General features: G+C 43.8%; 2 protein-coding genes across 2 annotated transcripts in view; one reads left to right on the top strand and one right to left on the bottom strand.

Moving 5' to 3' along the window:
• Nucleotides 1–26,460, bottom strand: part of WDR19 (WD repeat domain 19) — a 370,238-nt gene that overhangs the window by 150,764 nt on the left and 193,014 nt on the right. The gene's annotated exons all lie outside the window — the stretch shown is intronic.
• UGDH (UDP-glucose 6-dehydrogenase) lies at nt 801–26,460 on the top strand. Its single transcript, XM_060246262.1, has 12 exons — nt 801–955; nt 9,987–10,155; nt 11,937–12,038; nt 14,134–14,334; nt 14,449–14,646; nt 15,675–15,822; nt 19,492–19,586; nt 19,749–19,879; nt 23,310–23,443; nt 23,847–23,938; nt 24,025–24,135; nt 25,931–26,460. The coding sequence occupies exons 2-12, from the start codon at nt 9,994–9,996 to the stop codon at nt 26,039–26,041; spliced, it is 1,485 nt and encodes a 494-aa protein (XP_060102245.1). The 5' UTR covers nt 801–955; nt 9,987–9,993; the 3' UTR covers nt 26,042–26,460.

The raw sequence follows: 26,460 nt of genomic DNA, 5'->3' as shown, positions 1-26,460 counted from the left end.
CCCTCTCCCTCTAATCTGGGGGAATCTTGTGAGCAAAAATTCTACTTTGTGAGCTTTTGGTATTGTGAGCTACTGCATAAATTTCCTCTAGTCTAGAGTGATTTTTCCTCAGCTAAAATAGGTGAGCCAGAGGCTAAAAAACTGAGCTAGCTCACACTAACCCAGCTTAGAAGGAGCACTGGTGTCAGCCAATGTTCCCTCTAAACTGCGGAGTCTTGTGAGCAAAAATTCTACTTTGTGAGCTACTGGCATTAAAGTGGTGAGCCACTGCATCCATTATGGTGCTCTGGGGCCATTTTTCCTGAGCTAAGACAAAAAGGTGTGAGCTGGAGGCTAAAAATCTGTGAGCTAGCTCACACTAACTCAGTTTAGAAGGAGCAATGGTGCCAGCTCTCCTGCCTCCTCCGAGCCCTCATCCCTCTGGCCCCCCGTTTCCATTTCCCTAATCTCATTCTTTCTTCTGGAGAGACAAGACCCGGGAAAGATTCTTGGCTTCCTCCCTACAGCCAGGCTTTCCCCTTGCTCTTCGCCTTTTTTCTCTCTTTGTCCGGTCATCGTCCACCCCACCACCACCCCGTGTTCCTTCTGGATCTCTGGCCTCGTTTGCAGCAAGACAGCCCTTCCTTGCATGCAGAAAAATAAAAGCGGCTTCTGCTTTTTTTGGCTGCAACTAGAGGCTAGCGCAGCTGCGCCTCTGGAATTTCCTTGCCTGCTTTCCTCCTCTTTCCCTCCCCCTTCAGTGGACCTGGCCCTCCCACCAAACGCGAAAAGCACCGCCTGGGCCAGGCTCCTCTGATGAATGGGGAAGCCGCTCTTTAAATAGAGGCGGTGCAGGGCACCTCGGCTACCCACTCGCCTTCCCCTGGTCTGGGCACATCAGCTCCGCCTCTCTCCAGCTGCGGCATCGCCTCTTTTCGCCTTCTGGCCTCAAGGCACTGGAAATCCTCGTCGCCGTGTATGTATTCTCTCTCTGTGCTGCTGATGGGGGCGGGATGGCTGGGTGACTTCTTTGCATTTCGATCTCCTTTCCTTTCTCAAAGGTCTGTTTCGTTTCTTCGCTTTGCACGCTGGCAGTCCTTCTCGTCTGACTCTTTTTTTCTCTCCTTCCCCTTGCTTACGGGACAAAGATCTGATAGAAAGGGATCCGTTCATTCGACAAGGATCTGGAGGCTAAGGGTATAGGTATGCATGTGAAATCTCTTTGATTTCCGGCTATGTTAAGGTTCTCGGTGAGATTTTTTTTTTTTTGGCTAACAGCTGTGTCTTTAATCAAAAGCATAAGGAGATCCTCTTCGCAACCCTCTAGTAAGGAAGGACTGCCTTTGTCAGGGCTTGTGAATGACTTCTTTTGCAATGCCGCTTCCTGTAAAAAGGGGGAGGGGTTTTTTGCCTTTCACAGAAAAAAAAGTACACAAATTAAACTTCAGAGTTCTTCAGACTGCAGTTCTGAAACTACCTCTTCCAATGGTTGTAGACTGACAGATAAAAATGAAGGATACTCAAGGTTAGAACTACTTGAGAATAATTTTGCTTCCTCCAGATTGCAATGCATACAAATTAACCCAAGAATAGGCACAATATGTCTTTTGAAACTTCTGAAAAACCTTTGTAGAGGATGAAATGAGGAAAGGAAAGCCATGTGCACCATTCTGAGCTCTCGCTTTTTTTTTAAGGTTTTGGAAAAATTTAATGTTTACAGTGCACAGTTTTTCTTGTTTCTAACTGTGCTTTGCACCTTTTGTTACTTGCATCCACTCTCTGGCAAGTCACATCTGTCTCTAATGTCCTGTGCTAATTTATAACAGTCTTATCATATCCTGTGCTAATTTGGGCCAGTAAGAATTCAACAGTTAAGCAAGGGGGAGGGGGGTTCCACAGAACAAACTGCGTTAATGTTTGTAGTGTGTGAACACAAGCAGTATCAGCACAATTGAAATATTCATGTATAGAAAGATCTTGGCAATTTCTCTGACCCCGAAGGTGTTGGAGACCATGGCAGTTACCATCTGAATCAGTTCTTTCTTCTGTGTCTCACAGCAAGTCTTGAGGAATTCTCTGAGGATGATCTTTGTGTTTGATCCTCCTTGGCCTTTGGCCCCTCTTTGCTTTACAATTTTTGGGTGAAGTTCAGAGGTGATTGATGACTTCCTCTTGCTCAGATTCTGCTTTAAATATTAGGCTTGTTCTGAAGACATCATACCCATTTAAGAGTTATATTTTATATTATTTTAGACTGTCTCAATTATTTGATTAATAACATAAACCCAAAGCGTTCCTATCCCAAATTACTATAATAATAAACATGCATTTATTATAAGAAAGACAGGCAAATACTGCAACCCTCAATATACACCTATTGAAACTCAGTCCAGTAATAAAATACTCAGTTCATAGTAACCATGTAGATTCCAGTAGAGTCAATGTATGCAGTCATGTTCCAATGTCATCAAATCCCATGAAAAAATATTCGTGCAACGGGACAGCCGGTATTCCCTGTTTCATAAATTTTCTCTGGCATGGGATTATAATTTTATTTCATAACATCAATGAAGACATAATTTCAGTCCAGAAATTTATGAAGGACAAAATGTCTCCTGGCTTCCTTTCTTAGAGGCAGATGCTCAGATGGCTCAATCATTTGATAGCAGGGGTCATTTCATAGATAAAGGGTTGCCGGAACTCATTAGCACAACTCACTTGCATCACTAATTTGCATATGCCCCACATCCCTGACATCACCAGTAGGTGTACTATATTATATCCACTCAGCATCTACCTTAAAATGCTGCCTGAATTATAATTGTCATAATAAAACTTTACTCCCCTCATACTTTATAAATTACTTTCTCCTATGTGGTCACAGTGGCATGACAAAGATTTCCATCTGTCTGCTTTATGTGTTTTGGTTATTTTTCTATTTTTTGTGGGGGGAAATATTAGAAAGTTTGTCAAATCCTAGAGTTCAGCAAAATTCTCACAGGGTTTGAACAGTGGAGCCCAGAAGCAATTATTTGGGGGGGTGAGGAGAAAGAAAGAGCACAATAAAATTCAGATGTTCCAGAGCTCTGCTCTTGTGAGCTCCTGCCCAAAATGAGGCCTGAAGCCATTCTGTCACATCTTTTCTGAAAGCTTCTGAAATTCTGTTCAGCTGTTTGAGGAGCTTGTCTTAGTCCTTTCATAGGTGCTTCAAGCCACTTCTGCACATTACTCATCGATGCTTCAGAACCTCCTCTTTTGAGGATCTCTGTGGATGCTTCAAGCCATCCCTTCTTCAGAGAATAGTACATGTCAGGTTCATTCATCCTTTCCTTCACCATCTCCCCCAAGATTTTCCTCATGCAGTTCTCTCGGTTCCTCATTCTGGTCTGAGTTCCAAAAGGCGAACTTGCCCAAATGATTCCACTCCCGTATTCTGTGAAGAAGAAAAATCCTTCTTGCTTTGCAGAATCCAGGAGATATTTCTGTTTTAAATAATATATTATTATGCGGGAGGCCCGCAAAATTTGCAGAGGGGGGGAAGAGAATCTAATCTTTTCCCCCCCATTGCAACTCCAGGCCCCACCAACAATCTACAGTATTAGTATCCCATCTCTTCTCCCCCATTGCAACTCTAGGCCCCACCAACCACCTACAGTGTTAGTATCCCATCTCTTTCCCCCCACTGCAACTCTAGGCCCCACCAACCACCTACAGTATTAATATCCCATCTCTTTTCCCCCATTGCAACTCCAGGCCCCACCAACCATCTACAGTATTAGTATCTGAAAGCCACTCTGAGCCCAGAGTGGCTCCTAGCATCCTCCACCACTGCAGCTGGCCCCAGATTCTCTCCTGGAGTCCTCTACCATGCAGCCGGGCTTGGAATGGTTCCCAGAGTGCTCCATCATGGCAGCTAGACAGAGAGTAGCCCCCAAAGTGTTCCACTGGTGTGGCCAAGCCTGGAACCTCTGCCAGCATCTGTTGCAGCAGCAACTGGGCCCATAGCTGGTCCTGGCACCCTATGCCATTGTGGCTGGTTTGGAGTTCCCATCTGCAGCAGCCACCTCCATTGCCAGCTCAACTAGTAAGTGCATTATCTGTACATGTTCAGACAACTTGGGTTTTTTATTTGGGGGAATGTAAACCCCCCGGTGTATTTTTCTAAACTTCTTGCACTTTTCTTGAGTACCTCAAGTTTGCAAAAAAAAAAAAAAATGTTTCATGTCACTGTGGTCCAGATCCAGGGATTAAAGTATCCTCAGGCAGGGGGGACTGTTCAGGATTAGATATATAGATTTGTATTGAGGGTCAAAATGAGTGAAAATTTCATTGGTAATGGTCTGTCCAGGAGGAAAGAGTTTACTGTGATAGCCTTGCAAGGCTGGTATGGGTCAGAGCTTGAGGAAGGGGCAGGAGGCTGCCCCACAGTTTCAAACCTTAGTGGTTAAGTGCTGTTGCAGGGAGAGAGAGGCTACAAACCATCTGTGTAGCCCTGAGATGTGTCCTAGGAAAACTCAGTCCCTAATCACTGGCAGTGTAATTTTTGTGAATGGATTGTACTGACAAGCATTGTTTCATCTGTGCGATTATAGACATTTCTGAGCTCTTTGGAGGAAAAGGTAGGATTTTTAAAAAGGACAAGATTTAGAGTATTCTGAAATAAATAAAATATCATGCTAGTTAACTTTCAGTGAAATACCACACAAAGGTTGCAATATTAACGAGTTATGTCGCAATAGGTTGCAATATTAACGAGTTCTTATGTTACATCTGCATTCCGTACCTGTAAGGAGCTCATGGTGGGAATTTGTTTCTCATTTTATCTTAACAATCCCAGGTTGGGTTGGGCTGAGAGAGTTATTGTCCCAAGGTCATCCAATGAACCATGGCTGGGTGAGAATTTGAACTCTGCCCACTGACACTGCATTGGCTGTCCCCTAGTGTTAGTGGTTCCTGTAATATTATTGATAGGCTAAAAATTTGCTGTAATAGAACATTAACTTTTCTATGAACTTCTTAATATCATCGTGTAGAAGAATTTCCCTTTCCCAAATGGGGACCTGAGGAATAGGAATGTTGAAGGTTGCTAAGTAAATCTAATGGCCAGATTAGTGTTAAGCCTTCACTTCTAGAGATCCAGTGCTGTGTAGTGGTTAGAGGGTTGACTAGGTGATCCTGGACCAATCACTTAGTCCCAGACAGGCCTTTGCAAGGGGCAATGAATAGACATGCAGATGTCCCATCAGTGGAACAGTCTCATATTTTAGTGGGAGAGATGTTGCAAAAACACTATTGGTAGGCACAGGGTAGACAAATGGGAATATGTTATATTAGTACATAAAAATTTATGCTTGAAGTTATTGTGATAACCAGTAACATAAATTATTTGTAAAAGAAATAAATTAATGGAAGTTAGACCTTTCAGTGTCTGCTAGCCACACAATGTTAATTAAGCAGGTCTACTTAGAAATAATAGACCCATAGAGTTCGAAGGGACCACCAGGGTCATCAAGTCCAACCCCTTACACAGTGCAGGGACTTCACAGATACCACCCTCTAAGTTCACTCATGGGGCTTGCTCCCAGGAAAGCATTCTTTGGTTTGCATTGATAGTGACTGGGGTATGGCGTAGAGTGGTAAAGCTGCAGTACTGCGGTCAGAGCCCCCTGCTCACGACCTGAGTTTGATCCCAGGGGAAGCTGGTTCAGGTAGCCGGCTCCAAGTTGACTCAACCTCCATCATTCCGAGGTCGGTAAAATGAGCACCCAGCTTGCTGGGGGGGAAGTGTAGGTGATTGGGGAAGGCATTGGCAAACCACCCCGTAAAAAGTCTGCTGTGAAAACGTTGTGAAAGCAATGTCATCCCGGAGCTGAAAACGACTGGCGCTTGCACAGGGGACTACCTTTTTATGGAAACTTCATGTGCAAAGGCCTTTGTATCTTCAGTTACTAGATGCTGGGACAGGAAGCAACAGTCTCTCCCTTCACCAGTCCATGAGTTTTCCCCAGAGGCATCTGCCTGTGAATTGCGGAAGAGAATGCTGAACACGGAGAACCTTTGGTCTGATTTAGTGAGGCTGTTCTTGTAGTCTAATAAGTGATTAAATGTAACATGTTAACCAATCGACTTTTTTCCTGGCACTGTGACGATTGCAGTTGAAAAGAAACTGCATGTGCTGACAATGATTAAACAGACATGTTCTCTCCCCGCAAGAAAGCCTGTAATGCAATTTTAATATACTTTGGAATGCGAGTTGAAGACCCAAATAGAATTATGCATTACAATAAAATATTTTTTTATGATTAAACATACTGAAAAGTTGCCCCTGGCCTTGGCTGCAATAGGTCATAAAGATGGCGGTCTGATTTGTGCAGCTCTCAGCATTGGAAGCCCTGACCTCAGCCCTTCAGAAAATGAATCCAACCTGACTTCTGAATTCTGCCCAGCAATGCTGTGTTTTTAAAAATTTAGAAACTCTGAGGAGAAAGCTGATCAAGTCAGCCACAAAACGAGTTATTTATAGTGGTCTGCAAGTCTAAGCAGAATTGAACCCTTCTCAGCCCATTGACCACTGTCAGGGCTTTTTTTGTAGCAGGAACTCCTTTGCATATTAGGCTATGCCCCCCTGATGTAGCCAATCCTCCTAGAGCTTACAGTAGGCCCTGTAAGAACAGTCCTGTAAGCTCTTGGAGGATTGGCTACATCAGGGGTTGTGGCTTAATATGCAAAGGAGCTCCTGCTACAAAAAAAGCTCTGACTGCAGTGGATTTAAAAGACTGTAACTCTGCTTAGGACTGTACTATAAGAAAATGGAAATATGCTTGTCATTCGGACTGTTTGAGTAGCGTACCATATTGGAGTATGTACTGGGCTCAGGCCTCAGATTCAGTGGGAGCTCACAGGAGCACAGCTCCTGAACCTTTCTGAGAGTTCCTCCTCCTCCTTCTGAGAGTTCCTCCTCCTTGTCCATTGAATAGTATTTGCAGCTGCATAATCCTGGATGAGTTCCACCACCTATTTTTCTACAAAACAACCCCTGACTGGGCTCTTCCTGAAATAATCAAGTACCTGGGAACCAGTTTGGGTTCTTCATTTCTCAGTCCAGTAGTGTTTCAGAAGGAAAAGCTGAGTGGGTGACTATTCCTTCAGATGCCCATGTAAAGATTGCATGGAGTTGCTGACGTGCTTTCTTGATAAGTCTGCCCATGCAATGCTTTCAACAATGAGGTCAAACAGTGACCCTCTTGAACAGATCAGATTGTAATCTTAAGAACATTTTGTGGCTTATTTACAAACCTTTGAGTTGCTGTAAATATGAGTTCTTCACTTAAGCCTAGCTGGAAATTCCTGTATTCAGGTCAGGAAGGCTCTTGAAATGAAGGATATAAAACTTGACTGCTAGCTGAGAAACAAATGATGTGAAATAATTATTTTTAAGCCTCCCAAGTTACCATGTGCTGCAATTTTATATATGTTGTGTATCTTCATCCCATGATATAGTAATATTTCCTAAATGTTTTCTCAAATATGATGCTATATAATGATGCTAAGAGTCCCGTGGCACAGAGTGGCAAAGCTGCAGTACTGTTGTCCGAGCTCTGCTCATGACCTGAGTTTGATCCTGGCGGAAGCTGGGTTCAGGTAGCTGGCTCAAGGTTGACTCAGCCTTCCATCCTTCCAAGGTCAGTAAAATGAGTACCCAGCTTGCTGGGGTGAAAGTGTAGATGACTGGGGAAGGCAATGGCAAACCACCCCATAATAAAGTCTGCTGTGAAAACGTTGTGATGCGATGTCATCCCAGAGTTGGAAACTGCTGGTACTTGCAGTAGAATCATAGAGTTGGGGGGGACCTCCAGGATCATGTAGTCAACCCCCCTGCACAATGTAGGAAACTCACAAATACCTCCCACTAAATTCACACCGTCTTCATTGCTGTCAGATGGCCATCTAGCCTTTGTTTAAAAACCCCCAAGGAAGGAGGCTAAAGAAATACTGCAGCTTTACCACTCTGCACCACAGGGCTCTTCATGTTAATTTAGACCCATCTTAATAAAGTAAGCCAGTAACTTTGTGCAATAAAATGATATTATGTTCTCTGAAAATTTGCACAAACGCAGTTAAATGATTGCTTAGAAACAGGTTCTTGGTCACTTGAAAGCTTTCTGATGGCAATTACCATAATGTTTTAAGTGAATGAGACAGTGGCGAAAAAATTGTTGTGTTCATGCACATGAAGGCTGTGATCCACCTGAACATGCGTAGGAATGGCGAAGGCTGATCATTCATAGCCCTTGTTTGTTTGTTTTTTATTAAAGAAAGTGATAGCATACTGCCAACCAGCTATGGAATGCAACCCACTGCTGTCTCTTCCCAGATGGCTATTGCTGGGATTTCCTCTTTTGTCAAAGTGCTATGGATTGAGGAAGGGAATTGTACATTGTACACATCATTTCTTACCCTTTTAGGACGTGCGCAAGGAAGCTTGATCCTGTTTGTGTATAGCTGGATCAGGCAAGCTGGATTAGGCAGGAATAGCTTTTCACAACCAAATATATTTTTCTCGAAAGGCTAGTATTATCTGAATGTATAAAAGCATGTATGATTATTTTGAAATTAAAACTATACAACAAAAATAGTGGAGGAAGACTGGAGGGGATTCTGATTAGTGTGTTATACTTTAATTAGAATAGTTGCACTAGTTTTTTTTCCTTACTTATGGATGCAAACCCTTTTTTTTCTAGATTGCTAAATAATTAATATTGTATTTATTAGAACATTTGAACCCTGCCTTTCCTTTTGGTTCAAGGCGGTTTACAATAGTGGTTAAACAAATTTTTAATTAAAACTAAAATAAAATAACAAGCTGCAACTATCTCCTTTCCTCCCCACCTTAAAAGATACCAGATGTGATCAGTGTTCCCTTTAAGTCGTGGAGTCTTGTGAGCAAAAATTCTGCTTTGTGAGCTGCTGGCATTAAAGCTGTGAGCTACTGCATAAATTAGTTTGCTCTAGGGCCATTTTTCCTGAGCGGAGACAAAAATGTGTGAGCTGGAGGCTAAAAATCTTTGAGCTAGCTCACACTAACTCAGCTTAGGGGGAACTCTGGATGTGATCTACATTTCATCCAAAGGGAGCGTTTGCACAACTGTGTGCTTGCTTCAGTGTAAATTTAATCTTAGCTTTGCAACTTTAAGGTAAACAGACACTGGCCTACTTTTTCCAAGGTGAAGGCCAGAGTATTGACAGAGAGCCATGGGGGCAACGAATGAAGTGCTGCATAATGTAACTGGCTAAAGAAATGTTGTAGTCCTATGGCTGTTGGTCTATGCACGCTTGCTCTGAGCCTGACAGCTAAAAAGATTACTGTGCACAACAGTTGGCCACTACTCTTTGGCAATGCTTCATTTACCTAAAAGAGGGGAAGTAATGATGGTGTTGCAGGGACTGGGACCCTTGCAAATATCCATGATTTTGTACAGCAGTGAAGCCAGGGTGGGGCAGTGGCTAGTGCGCAAGACGATGATCTGGGAGACCCTGGATCAAACCCCCACTCTGCCATGGAAGCTTGCCGGGTGACCTTGGGCCAGTCACACACTCGCCATAATGTACCTCAACAGGGTTGTTGTGAGGATAAAATGGGGGAGGGGAATGATATTAGCTGCTTTGGGTTCCCATTGGAGAGAAAAATGAGGTATAAATAACCTTTGTTTTTTCAGAGTTCTGTCACTTGGTCATGCTAGAAAAAAACATCTGTCTTTTAATAATTGTTACAGATATTTTATTACAAATTTATGACTGCAGTCACCTAAGCTGGCATTGGTAGACCTTTGAAGCGTTTCCTCAAAAAGATTAAGCATGTCTTTAAAATGAAAGAGCACAAATATTTGAATGTGGATATGTAACTACCAGGAAATGTTCCAGTTTTGTGAGTGTCTTAAGAATCTGACTGGTTTTACAGTTTTAAATCCTACAAATTGATCCTGTTCCATTTTGTTTGTTCTCACCAGACCAGTCATGTTTGAAATTAAGAGAATCTGCTGCATTGGTGCTGGGTACGTTGGTGGGCCGACATGTAGTGTCATTGCACACATGTGCCCCAAAGTTACGGTCACAGTTGTTGATGTCAACGAAGCCAGAATCAGAGCGTGGAATTCTGACACACTTCCAATTTATGAGGTACATCTGTGTTTAGAAATATACTTTCCTACCTTTACTCTCCTTGCCTCTTACAGTGCAGTTTTTCTCTGGTACAGCCTGTTGTTGCACTCTTCTGCAAAAGTGCATCACTTAGAAATGGTATTTGTCACTTGCATTTGGATGCTACTTTTTCTCCAAAGAGTTTCAAGATGGCTCCAGGGGTCAGAGGTATTGCAAACACATATATAGTGTTAAAGTCATTCACACACATTGCAGATTCATGAGTGAGAGAGAGAGAATGAGAAGGAAGAAAAACAGTCAGCTAGAAACCTTTCTTTTTGTGCCTTTTTCTCCATTTAAATGCCCTCCAAAATTTCTGTAGATGGAGGAGCACAGACACAGCAGCTGTATTCTCCTCCCGCCTCGTGCATCTTCAAGTGGGAGAGTTTCAGCTGGGGGAAAGATGTAGGAGGAAAGGGATTAAATACAGGCCTGTAGCCAGAATTTTTTATTTGGTGGGGCCCAAAGCCAGGATTTTCATTTAGTGGGGCACATTTTTTTTGTGGGGGCCCTAATTATTATGCTTAAGTGTGTAACTTGGCTCCATTGCTTCAGAACAACATTTCTTTTAACCTGCTTCCCAGGTCTGACACAGCAAGGCAGGCTTTTACGGAACAGTAACATTAATACTTGTTAAAAATTTGCAAACCGAGAAGCTATGGGCAGGATCGAATGTTCACACAGTAAGTAGTAAGACCTACAGAATGCCTTGGACCTAAAATTACGGTTAAAACCAACACTTTCATTAGTAAATAAATAAAAATGCCCCCTCCAGTCAGCTGATTGGAGAGGCCATAAAGGTAGAACAGAGGTTTGATTGGAGGGGCTTGGAACCCCCTGGAAAACCTCTAGCTTCGGGCCTGATTAAATATGTCTTCCCCTGTGACCATTTCCCTAAGCATCTGCTAATTTGGTTGTTTTTTTAAAAAATGTGAATATTTCTAATAATCTTCCACATCAACTCTAAATACTTGATTTTCTGGTCATCATGTCACCTAATTTATACAGTCATCTGACCATTTGTGGCTATGGCTCAGTGAGGTCCCAGGTTCAATCCCCGGCATCTCCAGTTAAAAGGACCAGGCAGTAGGTGATGGGAAAAAACTCAACCTGAGACATAGGAAAGCCACTGCCAGTCTGAGTAGGCGATGCTGACCTTGATGGAGAAAGAGTCTGGTTCTGTTTAGGGCAGATTCATGTTTTAATTTGTTTCATGGCTGAGACCTACAAGCCAATCTCATGTTTCTTCAGTAACTGGTCTTCTCATTATACCTGAGTCCTAGCTGAAATGCCGGCAGGAATGTTAACCTTCATAAACTGGGTGTGGACTCTGGCATTTCTTTGAAACAGGATCAGTGATTTATATGAGAAATGCCACAAATAAATTCTCTCTCTCTCTGTTGTGGGGGAGGAAGGTAAAGGAGATTGTGAGCCGCTCTGAGACTCTTTGAAGTGGAGGGCGGGATATAAATCCAATATCTTCTTCTTCTTCTCTCATAGTTTGCTGATTCAAATGTAATTAGGGTTCTAGACTGAAGAGGAAGTAACTGGGCAACAGCATAGGAGGGAAGGATTCCAAAGCCTGATTGACAGTGTATCGTACCATGGTTTAGTGTTAGGTCTGGGCCAAGCAATTGAGCAACATTACCATGATCTCATACGTGTGGAGGAATCTGGGTTTGTTTGGTTTTTTGCTGTTTGCTTAAATATACTTGTATAAAGCTTTTTAATACTCAGAAAACTTCTTCATAATTCTCCAGCCAGGGTTAAAAGAAGTCGTTGAGTCCTGTAGAGGGAAAAACCTCTTTTTTTCCACCAATATTGATGATGCCATCCGAGAAGCTGATCTCGTGTTTATTTCTGTAAGTAATGGCTTTTGCCCTGGAATAATTACAGCTGTACTGAGCATACCTAGCAGTGGAAGAGGTCAGGGAAATAGGGGCTGTCCCAACACACACTAGCCATGAGCTTCTGTCACAGTGAGTTCAACGCACGGGAGGGTGGGGATGATTAAAGGGGGGGATTTCAAGAATAAACAAAAAGGTTCTGCCATTTTGTGTGTGGTTCACATGTACTTAAGAGCCCCGTGGCGCAGTGTGGTAAAGCTGCAGTACTGCATGACCTGAGTTTGATCCCTGCAGAAGCTGGTTCAGGTAGCCGGCTCCAGGTTGACTCACCCTTCCATCCTTCCGAGGTTGGTAAAATGAGTACCCAGCTTGCTGGGGGGAAAGTGTAGATGACTGGGGAAGGCAATTTAAACTTGAGTTGCTTTTTGTGCATCAGTATTTTGGAAGTGAAGAGTGGATCAGATCTATCTTAGCATTGTTGTAGGAGCAGGATTGGGGTAATGAGAAGAGGAAAGAAAAAAAGCTGAGCTATCAAAGTTGTCTCTCATTCATTACTTGATAGATTGAAGGGAAGAGATCATTGCAAATTGGACTAGTCTTGTTTCCGCTAGGCAAAGACTTGAGGGAGAAGAAAACACATAGTGTAGAAACTTTCCTTTACGATTAAACATCTGCGCATCTGTCAAGCTGCAGCCATGTAGTGAATGGTTCTTTTCACAAAATCCTGCATGAATCAAGGAATTTTTTTAGAAGCCACAAGAAGCAATTGGTAGGTCTGTTTTCTGTTTATCTACCCTGCCACTAGGCAGTTGGACTGAACAGTGAAACAGAAATCTCTCTGTGTTGAAGGAATTCCTAAGACAGTTTTTCTTCAGCTGGATCTTTCCTTTCACATAAATGGGAGCCAAGAATCCATCAAGGCCCAGTTCAGCAAGTGTTAAACCAGGCTGATCTATTTTTTTTGTACAGATGTTTGGGTTTTTTGCTACCTAAATACGGTACAATTTTTTAAATTCAGTGTTGAGCAACAGACTACATTTAAATAAATCGGCACAGCTGTGACTGTGCATATTGCCTTGGAAGGGGTTGACAGTCCTGCAGACGGGTACGTGTTGTCCTGGCGATACTTCAGAAGCAGGAACCACGCTATCTGCATGTGTGCACAACCACAGTGCAGGGCCTGAGTTTTGCCAAGGCTGAGGAGGCCTGCAAAAGAGGCAAGAGTAGGAGGTGACACAGACATGGAGCAGCAGAGGACTATTTATTGGTCTGATGGTTAGTGTGCTTCTTTAGGCAACACGTCCTAGAACAGGAGTGTCAATCTCATTTGTTTGAGGGCCAGATTTGACATGAATGAGACCTTGCTGGGCCGGGCCATGTGTGTCATAAAATGTAATGCCAGATAAACTTTATAAAGGACACAGACAAAGATTTTTTTAAAACTTAAAACATTAGCACTTGTGGGTCTTAAAGGTGCTTTCTTTGTATTTCTTCCGTGCAATCTAGGCTCTCTCAATTGCACAGCAGAGATACTGAGCCAAGCCACTCTTTCTTCTATTTGCTGAGGCTCCTCCCCCTCCTGGTCCCCTGGAGGAGGAAGGAAAGAACCAGGGCTTCCTTTGAAGCAAGATATCACTCCCCCCCCTTCCTCTCTAAGGGAGGAGCCTCAGCCAATGGATAAAATAGAGGCTCCTGTGTAGCTCCTGTGCGATTGAGCAAGCCTGGCAAAGCAAGCTGTGATGCAGAAGGAAGCGAGAGAGAGAGAGAGAAGGAAGCAGATGACTGCCAGTTGCTCAGGAACCTGATAGGAGCCTTCTGGGGGCCATATTCAGCCCCCGGGGCTGCATGTTTGACACCCCTGTCCTAGAAGATACACAAACTGCATTCCTGTCCATTATCTCTCAAGCTCTCCTTTAGCACTTGGACTTCAAACATGAGTCCTGACATCCTGCAACACAGGTTTAATCCTAGGCCTTCACAGAAAATTGGCTTTTCTCCTGAAATGGTTATCCAAACTTTTAATTTTACATTTTGCCATGACAGCTAAGGAAGGAGATATCTGTAGGTTTTTCTGCCCTTATGGTTTCCCGTTGACTTCACTTGTCATTAGGTGAACACCCCAACAAAGACCTACGGCATGGGAAAAGGCCGGGCAGCAGACCTGAAATACATTGAGGCCTGTGCAAGGCGGATTGTGCAGAACTCGAATGGCTATAAAATTGTGACTGAGAAAAGCACCGTCCCTGTCCGCGCTGCAGAGAGCATCCGACGTATATTTGATGCCAACACCAAACCCGACTTGAATTTGCAGGTAAAGTAACAAGCACTTGCCTGTTTTAGATAGAATGGACTCTGATCTCTTGTACGCTCTTCCGGTTGCTCTCTTGTACACTCTTCCAGTTGACCTTCTGGTCTTTGTGTGCAGGTCCTGTCTAACCCAGAATTCCTAGCAGAGGGCACAGCAATTAAAGACCTGAAGAATCCAGACCGAGTGCTGATTGGGGGAGATGAGACTCCTGAGGGCCAGAAAGCAGTTCGAGCTCTGTGTGCTATCTATGAGCAATGGGTGCCCAAAGAGAAAATCCTTACAACCAATACCTGGTCATCTGAACTTTCCAAACTGGTTGGTGCTTCTTTAAAATGGCTTTCTTCAGTATAGCAAATGAAGTATAAAATATTGTCTTGGTAGTAAGTAGGTCTACATTCTCCCGAAGCCTCCCTATTACAAAATATCACTTAATTCCAGGAAGCAGATGTCCTCATGTAGACTGTTCCCACCAAGAGGTTTTCAAATGACTTCTGTGATTTTTCAGTTACAAATCCATGGTGTTTAGGCAATGCTTACCCAGTTTGCTTTAATGGATGCGGCCAGGGGTGGAATTCTAGCAGGAGCTGCTTTGCATATTAGGCCACACACCCCTGATGTAGCCAATCCTCCAAGAGCTTTCAGGGCTTTTCTTACAGGGCCTCCTGTAAGCTCTTGGAGGATTGGCTACATCAGGGGTGTGTGGCCTAATATGCAAAGCAGCTCCTGCTAGAATTCTACCCCTGGATGTGGCTTGGAATTCCAATTCCTTGGACTCCTGAATACCCTTTAATGCTTATATAACTAGTCTAAAGCTGCCCAGCCCTTCCATGACATGATAGCAGCTAAGACAGAAAGATTATGGATATCAGAGCCCATAGACTAGGAATTCACTGATCCCTGATACTTAGAAGGGGGGCGGGTTACTGTTGTCTACTTTCCATTTGATGTTGCTGATTAAGTCCCTTGTATGCATCAGAAGTAATTTGATTTGTTTTGGGAGGAGAAACAATAATTTATGGGGACATGGTTGTAATATGAGAGAGAGCCATTCTTTTGTAAAAAATTTCATGCCAGTGTAATAAGCCTTAGTATCACACTGAAAGTATAGACCGAAGTTGGAGTCCAGTGGCACCTTTATGACCAACAAAGTTTAATTCTGAGTATTTAATTTAATTTTTAGATTTATATCCCGCCCTATTCCGCAAGTGGGCTCAGGGTGGCTTACAACAGGGATTATAAGCTTTTGCACACTTCCTCAGATACATAGTGTGTGTGCACACAGAAGCTTGGTTCCAGCAGAAGGTGACATCCTTGTTCTCTTTATCTGTATTCTTCATCTCCAGGCAGCTAATGCTTTCCTTGCTCAGAGAATCAGCAGCATCAATTCCATAAGTGCTCTCTGTGAAGCAACAGGTGCTGATGTAGAAGAGGTAGCAAGGGCCATTGGGATGGACCAAAGAATTGGAAATAAGTTCCTGAAAGCCAGTGTTGGTAAGTCATACAAATTATCTCTTTTTGGTTGCTATGGAGAGCTGCTGCCTTGAATTCATTCACTGTTTAGACTACAGGGATTTATAAACAAGCTCCAGAGAACTCTAAAAAGGGGTTTTCATTTCTGACTTTTCCATTGTGATTGCCGCAACATACCCATATTTTTCCTATCAGTTTTCAGTTCACTTTGCATGTTTTCCAACTCTTGGTCACAGGCACAAGTGCAGCCTCATATGTCAGTCAGTCAGTTTATTGCGGCTCTAGGCCAATCAACAACAACAACACAACAACAACAGTACAGCACAACACCGAAGCCTCATATGAGCAAGGCCACTGTCCATTCACTTCTGTGGTTCAGGTGTACTGTGGAAGGGACTGTGGATTAACCAGCAAGCCAATCCACCTTTTAGAGCACTTATCCAACCAGTGTTCTGCCAGCTGCATTGGCTCCTGGTGGAGTACCAAATCCAGTTCAAGGTTATGGTATTAACCTTCAAAATCCTGAGAGGTCTGGGACCTACATATGTACAAGAGTGCCTCTCCCACTGTGTCCCTCAAAGAGCTCTGTGCTCATTGGAACAACAGCTGCTGGTGGTTCCCAGCTCTAAGGACATCCGTGTAGCCTCGATCAGAACCTTTTCTGCTCTGGCACCCACCTACTTTTCTGGGTGAGATCAGGGCTCTGCAAGATCTGCTTCAGTTCTGCAGGGCCTGTAAAACATAGATGTTCTGCCAGGCCTTTGGTTGAGGCAATGGGTATCTTGTTAGTCTGGCCTCCTCTGCTTCACTCCCCTGCCCTGGTATGTTCAGTATCCTTAGGGCCAGGGACCACCAGTAGATGTTGTTCCAATGTGGCTCGGGAGCCACATGTGGCTTTTTCACACATATTGTGTGACACTCAAAGCCCCCACAGCTCCATCAGCTGGCTTGAAGAAGGCATTTATAGTTAAAGTTACTTTCTTTCCACCTCTTCTTCCCCCCCATCCATTTGCTTTCTTTCCACCTTTCCTTCCTTCATTTTAGCTCTCAAACATCTGATGTTCATCTCTTGCGGCTCTCAAACATCTGCCGTTCATTTCTTACGGCTCTCAAACATCTGACATTTATTCTGTTTGGCTCTTCCGTTAAGCAAGTTTGGCTACCCCTGGTGTAGAGCTTTCCAAGGGACATAGCAGGAGAGGCAGTCCTGTAGATATGTAGGTCCCAGACCACTCAGAGCTTTGAAGGTTAATACCATAATCTTAGTTGCCCACTGCCCATTGTTTCATCTTGGGCATTTTACAGACCCACAGGAGCTTATGCTCCTATGTTTATGGGCCATCTTGGTGTGGTTATTTTATTGCATAACTGCAGAGCGTTTTGCTTATTGTTTTATCTGTGTTTTCAATTGTTGTGAGCCACCCTGAGCCCTGCATGCAGGGAAGGGCGGGATAAAAATCCCATAAATATGAGCTGTGCCACAACTAGTGGATGGATAATTCTGGAGCCCCAGTGAAGCTGCACTGCTTCCTGGTTGGAAGGGCTGGGACTGTGCCAGTTTGATGTAGTAGTTAAGTGTGCGGACTCTTATCTAGGAGAATTGGATTTGATTTCCCACTCTTCCACTTGCACCTGCTGGAATGGCCTTGAGTCAGTCATAGCTCTCGTAGGAGTTGTCCTTGAAAGGGCAGCTGCTGTAAGAGTGCTCTCAGTCCCACCTACCTCACAGGGTGTCTGTTGTGCGTGGGTGGGGGGGAAGGTAAAGGAGATTGTGACCACTCTGAGATTCAGAGTACAGGGCAGGATATAAATCCAGTATCTTCTTCAATATCTACATGAAGATAGGTTAGGCTACGAGTGTATAATTGGGCTGAGACAAGGATCACCGACTTTTTAAAATGTTATTTGCATCTGTGTGAGTATGTGTGTGTACCCGGAAGTCATGGCGACCTCTGGTGACTGGCCCCTACTGGGGACCTGGAGGATATTCAGGGAGTGGCTGAATAAAGCCTGCCCCTGCCCTCCCAACTGCTGGCATTCCAAGGAGGTCTCCCATCCAAGTATTCGCCAGAGTCAACGCTACTTAGCTTCAGAGATCTGACGAGATTTGAGCATTTGGGCACTTTTGGAATTCTGACACGGCATGGTGGGCACAGCAACAAAATGGCTGCCGCAAAATGGCCGCTGGAGGAGGCAGAGCCAGCCATAAAATGATTGCTGCAGCTTAACTTTGGTAGCATAGTATAGATCCTTGTGCTGTGACAGCAGCTGCTGCAAAGCAGCATTTTTAAAACTCTGCACAACCAATCAGAAGCATTAATGGGCAAAAGGCTTACCTGACCTCACCCACTTCCTAAGAACACTTGATGGACATCTGAAAAGGTGTTAGCAGGTGCCACAGACACCCTGTTGACAACCCCTGGCATGTGGTCACCCAAGAAGTTTCCATGGCAGAGTCGAGATTCGAATTTAAGTCAGTCAGAGAGTCACTGACCTATAGCTGAATTAGCTTGTGTATATATCTGATCCTGATCTCTCTCAGGAACTTAGTGGTGATGGCTCCTCTCTCTTTAGCCTGATGCCACAAGAAAGAGTGCTATGAAGTTCTGTTGTTGTCTATTAGTGCAAACTTTGGTTTAGGAATTTATGCATGGAGTGGAGAAAGTGAATACAATTTTTTACTCCTTCTCCCATAATACTAGAACGTGGAGTGGTTTTATAGAAAAGTGAGTGGTGGTAGACTCAAGGCAGACATCAGGAAGGACTTCTTCACATAGTGAATTTGCAGAACTCACTGTCTCATGATGGCTGCTGGCTTAGAGGGATTTAAAAGCAGGCTGGAGAAATTTCTTGTCTCTGGGCTTCCCTGTGGCATCAGAATGGCCACTGGATGCTAAACTAGATGGATCATTGGCCCATCTGTTACATTCTTAGTGAAATGTAATAAGATATTTAAAGTACAGTACATGATTTCAACTCCTGCAGCAAAACAAATTGTATAATTTTAATTAGACTGCCTGATTTAATCTTTTTCTGTTTGCTTGTTAAAAACCAGTTATTTCTCTGTTTTAAAAGTACTCAAAGCTATCCAACTCAGTGTTGTAATGAACTGAGAACAGCTTCATTGATGAGAGTTGGGTCTTGTCTCCTAAGAGACAGCAGAGTGATTATGCTTTAGAATCCAAGCTCCAGCAACACAATGGTCACTTGTTTCAGTGGCGCATAAAACATTCTCAGAAGTCAGACTTGACTAGGCGGTTTTGCTTATTTGGTTGGCTCTTGAAGTTGGTTAATCTGAAGAGGAGAGTTCATTTGGCTAATAACTGCAAGCTACCAACAAGGCCTATCGGGTGTTTATAAGGCTCTGAATCTCGGGGCTTTTTTTGTAGCAGGAACTCCTTTGAATATTAAGCCACACACCCCTGATGTAGCCAAACCAACAAGAGCTTACAGTAGGCCCTGTAAGAAGAGCCCTGAAAGCTCTTGGAGGATTGGCTACATCAGAGGTGTGTGGCCTAATATGCAAAGGAGTTCCTGCTACAAAGAAAGCCCTGGCTCTGATTCTGTACATGCTTTCTTGAAAGTTTATTTGGGGTTCACTTCTGAGTAAAAGTGTGTAGAAACAAAGATAGAAACCTTTCCCATATCAATTACGTGTCAGAGTAATTGTTTTTATTCGTTTACTCCCAGGATTTGGTGGTAGCTGCTTTCAGAAAGATGTTCTGAATTTGGTTTATCTTTGTGAGGCTTTGAATTTGCCAGAAGTAGCTCGTTACTGGCAACAGGTAAGAACTTGGGTTATGGAAACCTGCCCTCCATTAATACATTTTCATTACAAATCCTAAACAGACTAACACTTAAACTCATTGACTTCGGTAGTTGAAAGTCGGTTATGTAAATTAATGTTGTATTAGTACTGAACATCCTTGGGCTCGATGTAATTGCAGGTGATTGACATGAATGATTATCAGAGGAGAAGATTTGCTTCCCGGATCATTGACAGCTTATTTAACACTGTCACCGACAAGAAGATTGCTATTTTGGGATTTGCATTCAAAAAAGACACTGGAGACACAAGGTAATAAATACAAAGCAAGCTCAGCCTGCAGTTGTAAGGATTCCGTGCATTGCTGATGTTCTAACCCAGTGTTATTCACTCTGCCAGTTATGGAGTGCCACGTTCACAACTGCCACCAACCAAAAGAGCCACATTTACTTCCATCTCTAGTCTGAGGCCTTGCATCTCAAAGAGGCAGCCTTTTAAAGTGGGAATCACAGAGAGCCAGTTTGGTGTAGCAGTTAAGTACTCAGACTTTTTATCTGGGAGAACCGGGTTTGATTCCCCACTCCTCCACATACACCTGTTGATGTGACCTTAGGTCAGCCACAAGTTCTCTCAAGGCTGCTCTGCTCAACAGCAGTTCTGGGAGAGCTCTCTCAGCCCCACTTACCTCACAGGGTGTCTGTTGTGGGGATGGGAAGGGAGATTGTAAGCCGCTCTGAGACCCCTTCAGGTAGTGAAGGGCGGGGTATAAATCCAATCTCTTCTTTTCTCTCTTCACCGGGCAAAGCTTTGCCCACCTTCATGAGATATGGGACAGATGCCACACTGTAGAATGCTGCTCAGAAGAGTCACGGGTGGCAGGCATATCAAAGAGCCACATGTATTGCCCAGGTTACTGAGTTTCACTGCTCTCTCTAGTCTACTATTCAAGAGGGCTTTTCTGCACAGGTAATAGGGTTGCACAGTACAACTTGCAGACTTGCTTGGATAAATGATTAGAGACTGTGGTCTATACTGTATTGTATATCTTAACTGTAAGTAGGATCCTATTTATGTACTATCTTTATCATTTACTGTGTCTTGTGAATACTTATGCTGTGCTTCAGTTATTTCTGGTGGATCCAGACTTCTAATGCCCCATTTTGTTGACTGTACTAACTCACTATGCATAATCCGCCTTAAGTCCCTGTGAGAAAGGCAGACTATAAATAACTAAAACAAATATCACCGAGGAAACGCAAATTCTATGTCCAGAATAAATTACAAAAATTATACTGCCTTGAGTTTGCGGAGGGATAAAAATGTACTTGATGAATGGGTTCCTCTCCCCCCCCCCCCAGTTTTTATTTAATATTTCCGTTCAAAGATTCCCGTGCCAGCTTGTTTTGAAATGAGCTCACTTCATTTTCTTACTGTATTAGATACGGACGTTGCTTTCCCCCTTAAGTATTTACATATTCCTTTATATCCTGACTTTCTCCCAGATGGGGAGCCGAAGTAATTTACATCACACTCTTCCCATCCATTTTATCCTCACAAAAATGCTGTGAAATAGACCACAGCACGTGACTGGCCCAAGGTCACCCAGTGAGCTTCTATGGCTGAGTGTAAATTCTAACATGGGTCTCCCATATTCTGTTCTAACCACCGCTACACTACAGTGGCTCGTCACCGTGTATGGCAGCTGGTGTACTTTTAACCAGAAGCCATTCTGCACTGTAATGTGTTCACAGATTTCTGGAAAGGAGCCCAGCAGCTCTGATGAAAGAAGGCTTGTGCTTACACAGCACATAGAAGAACGGCTTCCTTTGTTGAAATGAGTGGGGGAGCCCTTGTGGAATGGGAGTTCTTCTGCCATTAAGAAGTGGCTAGGTCCAGAGCTGGCCCTGCCACTAGGCAATCTAGGCGACTTCCTAGGGCACTGGCCTTCCGGAGATGCCGAATTGGGCTCCCTCATGTGACTCGGTGATATTATCACTGTGGGGTGGGGATGCCAGAAGTTAGCCTTGCCTAGGGTGCCAGAGAGTCTAGGGCCAGCCCTGGCTGGGTCAGAGTTAATAGCATATGGGAGCCAGTTTGGTGTAGTGGTTAAGTGTGCAGACTCTCATCTGGGAGAACCGGGTTTGACTCCCCACTCCTCCACTTGCACCTGCTGGAATGGCCTTGGGTTAGCCATAGGAATTGTCCTTGAAAGGGCAGCTGCTGTGAGAGCCCTCTCAGCCCAACCCACCTCACAGAGTGTCTGTTGTAGGGGAAGAAGATATAGGAGATTGTAAGCCGCTCTGAGTCTCTGATTCAGAGAGAAGGGCGGGGTATAAATCTGCAGTCTTCTTCATATGGATAGGAGCCAGGGGTTGTTTTGTAGAAAAATAGGTGGTGCAGCTCATCCAGGGATTGTTATGCAGCTGCACCTAATATTCAGTGGGCAAGGTGGGAAGGAGGAGGGGGGAACCTTCAGAAAGATTCAGGAGCTGCACTCTTGTGATCTCCTGCTGAATCCGACGCCTGATAGGAGCTAATAGCATATGGATAAGAGCTGTGATGGAAAAGCAAGGGGAAGTTCCCAAAGGAAGATTACATTAATCTCCCCTTTGATTTTCACTTGACGTTCCATGGATCAAATTGGAGAACCTTCTTTTGCATCATTTGCTTCCTGAACTCCCTGCTGTCTGCAAGAACTAGACTGTGATGCAGCAACCTGAACAGAGTGTGAGAGTTCATAATACGCAAAGAGCCCTTTCCCTGTATTGGGGATCTGGCTTTATCAGTTAGCTGGACTGTTCAATTAAGCCTTTTTATATGAAGCAGCAGAAGAGGAGGATAACCTTTGTTCTGCTTACCTTTCACCTGCGTGCCCTTTCCTCTCCTCTTATGGCCTTGTGGTTAGTGTAATGTGCCAGCTCCCATGACTCAGCTGTTTTACGGTTTGAGTTTACGGAACAGTATTAACCCCCAAGATAAAAAGGCAAGAATGGTTTCTGCAGTGCAGATTGCATTGTTTTAAAAGTGTTAAGAGCCCAAGTAGAAAGGCTGCTGCATCAGTTAACACATTTATTTTCATTTTATATTCTCTGCTAGTCCACTTGCAAAGTTAGATTGTAATAAGCAGGGACACTGGTTCTCTGTATCAGTCTAATAATACTGGAAATTATGTGATTTCCTGTGCAGAAAACCAATGCATCATTGACCTTAGGAGGATTATAGCTTTCAGATGCATGTCTCTAGCCCTCATGATTAAAGGTGATGAAAGTCTTTAAAGGGTAGGCGCTATGGGTAAGTTTGCTGTGGGTGTAACTTTGAGATTGGTAGGCTTATTGGAAAGACTTCAGAAGCTCAGTCTGAGATCAGTAATGTCTTCTTCCTTACATCAGCTGCAATCTTCTTGTCTACCTGCACCTCGTGAGCCCTGCTGAACTTCTGGTTTTCATAATGCACTCCCCCCCCCCCCCCAAAAAAAAACCATGTTCCCTCTAAGCTGCAGAGTTTGGTGCGCAAAAATTCTACTTTGTGAATTACTGGCATTAAAGTTGTGAGCTGCTGCATAACTAAGTGTGCTCTGGGGTCACCCTTCCTGAGCTAAGACAAAAATGTGTGAGCTGGAGGCTAAAAATTTGTGAGGTAGCTCATGCTAACTCAGCTTAGAGGGAACACTGCCCCCCCAATATGAACCAAATAATTATCTAATGAAAGCTTCTCCATAAAAGGTTTTTTCCCCCTCCCTTAGGGAATCATCTAGCATCTACATCAGCAAGTATTTATTGGATGAAGGTGCAAAACTACATATCTATGACCCCAAAGTGCTGAAAGAACAGATAATTCTGGATCTTTCCCACCCAGGTGTATCTGAGGACGATCAAGGTGAGTAAATCTTGCTTTTTTTAGATGCTCCTCCAGCTCTGAGATTGCCCATGTATGATTAGATTCTTGTGGGCAGCCGTGTTGGTCAGAAGCAGCCGGACAACGTTTGAGTCCAGTGGCACCTTTAAGGCCGGCAAAGACCCACAATGAAACTTCCTTGCTCTTAAAGGTGCCAGTGAACGCAAACTTTGTTTCACAAGTGTGACTAGTTTGCTTAGTGGTTTATTGCAGCAAGATACTGCGAAGTTAATGCTTGAATGCAGGGCTTTTTGGGTAGAAAAAGCCCAGCAGGAAATGATTTGCATATTAGGCTTCACCCTCTGGCACCAAGCTAGCTGGAACTGCGTTCCTGCTCAGAAAAAGCCCTGCTTGAATGCATCTTTTGTTTGTTTCTTCCCTGCAGTGTCTCGACTAGTCACCATTAGCAAAGACCCCTACGAAGCATGTGACGGAGCTCATGCCCTCGTCATCTGCACAGAGTGGGACATGTTTAAGGTAAACAGGATGCAAAAATGGTAACATTCCAAAAAAATGAAAGAGAACTCATGTCATTGAAAACAAGTCTCTGGCATTATTTACAGGAGCTGGACTATGAGCGCATTCACAAAAAAATGTTGAAGCCGGCTTTCATCTTTGATGGCAGGAGAGTCCTTGATGAACTTCATAATGAACTACAACGCATTGGCTTCCAGGTAATTTTTCTGTTGCCCACTAACAGAGACACAGGGGGAGCTTTTGCATGGCTTCAGAGAGCAACTGGTTAGGGAGCTATGTCATATCCCCTCCATTCTCTGTTGATACATTTCTGGGAACGCGGATACTTTTCTGATACATTATACCATGCAAAATTCCATTAGCCAAGGCATTTCAACTGTTTTTATTAGCTTTAGTGAGTGAAAGATTGGTTTGTAGATTGTGGCCAGAGCCAGTCCAAGCACATTGGTTGACTGGACAGCTTTCGGGGGCCTCATAACCCTAAGGGGTGCCTGCTGCACTGGGTCAGTCCTGAGAATGTGAATCTTCAGCAGCATATTAGGCAGTTCTGGAGCACACTATCAGTACCTGATCCAGGGCTTTTTTTCTAGCAGGAACTCCTCTGCATATTAGGCTACACTCCCCTGATGTAGCCAGTCATCCTGGAGCTTACAGTAGGCTCTGTACTAAGAGCCCTCTAAGCTCTTGGAGGATTGGCTACATCAGGGGGCATGGCCTAATATGCAGAGGAGCTCCTGCTAGAAAAAAAGCCCTGCATACCTAAAACGTAGAGCCAGAACATAGCCTCGTTCTTAACCCAGTCTTGTGGCTCACTCATGTAAGTGGCCCAAACCCACGTATTGAACTCTCCAGAGATGGTCTTAGTCATTGGCAACCAGGGGAGCTGCTGAGCCCAGCATTGGGGGTTTTGTTGGTGGGGACTGAGTGCCAAACTGCCCTCGTTGCTACTGCCATTGCCAGCCTTTTTTCAGCTGCAGCAGCAGACAGTGACGGGCATCACTCAGGCAGCAGCCCCACCAGTCATTTATAAGGCAGTGAGATGTCCCCCCACCACTTGCCCTACAGCTGGTTGTATTTGCATTTTAGCAATGAACTGTGGAACAGTGGGAAGGCACTACTGTGACTTCTGTCCTGGCTGCCACATCGGGTGATTTTGAGGCCTTGTCCAGAACCCCAGTCACTATGACTGACCCTTGAACTCTCATTAATATAAAAAGCAGTTTGAAAAGCTCTTGAGAGCTGCTATTGGGAAAATGTTAAGGTGTTTGCTCACATGAAGGATGTTGCTTATCACCATATTCAATTAAGCAGGAATTTGCTGTCAGGTCATATAAGCTAATGACTTCTTTTTTGGCTGCCACTTGCAAGTTGGAGTGCTTTAGCACGGTTGTTAGAGGTACTTCGAATTGTTTACTCTGCAGGCCCTTTTCTGTGATGTGTATATGCATGCTTTGTGTGCCATCTTTTCGATTAGGTCAGTCACTCTTTCTGGGTGGTAGGTGAATGGTCATGATTTTGGGGAGGCATTGGAATTAGATGCCCTTTTGGTACCTTCCAATGCTATGCTCAGAGGAATAGAAGCCTACTTAGCTATTACACACTGAGATTAGCAGCAGTCCTTATTCCTTCTTTCCCTCCTCCCTCTACAGAGAAGCTAACAGAGCTTTTTTTGTTAGTAAGAACTCCTCCCCCCCCACCCCCCCGATGTAACCAATCCTCCAAGAACTTACAGGGCCTACTGTAAGCTCTTGGAGGATTGGCTACATCAGGGAGGTGTAGCCTAATATGCAAAGGAGTTTCTGCTACAAAAAAGCCCTGGAAGCTAATAACCAGAGCAAGGAGGTCCTGTGGTTGGCACGGTTTATAATATGTGAGGACCAAGCTACACCGTAGAATTATGCAATACGGATTGTTCCATTTTAGAAAGTGGGCAGAGGAATTGCATGTTACATGTGGTTAACCTTTGTCCTGTGGTTTTTTTCTCTCCCTCAGATTGAGACAATTGGAAAGAAAGTATCAGCTAAGAGGATTCCATTTGCTTCTTCTTCTGACATACCAAAGTTTAGCCTGCAAGATCCTCCCCTGAAAAAGCCGAGAGTATAGGTTTTAAATTAGTAACAAAGGGGGTTATTATAGCAGAACTTCTTCTGTGAGCTATAATCAGTATCAGTTTTAAAATAATAAGGGGCACAATTCAGCCACTTAGGCCTAGTTATTTCTGTGGAAGGTGAGCACCTTAAACGAAATGATTGGGGAATAAGAAGTGCTTTGCTGGATTGTGCTCAGTATGTTCTCATAATGAAGACAATTTTACATAAAGAGTATAAAAGTACTTGGGCACATTTCAAACCAGAATCTATTTTGTAATCTCTATTTTTATAATAATGGAACCTCTTGTCATTTTTATGGTAAAAACTGTACAGTTAAGTGATTTTTAGTAATATTTTTATATGAAGAACACATTGGCTTCAAACTTCAGCCTTCTTCTTTATAAAAGGTTCACAAAACTGTTTTAAAATCCC

Source organism: Heteronotia binoei, chromosome 9 (genome assembly GCF_032191835.1).
Source record: "Heteronotia binoei isolate CCM8104 ecotype False Entrance Well chromosome 9, APGP_CSIRO_Hbin_v1, whole genome shotgun sequence".
Taxonomy (NCBI): Eukaryota; Metazoa; Chordata; class Lepidosauria; order Squamata; family Gekkonidae; genus Heteronotia; species Heteronotia binoei.
Note: the sequence above shows the minus strand (reverse complement) of the source record. Positions and strands in the feature narration are given on the sequence as shown.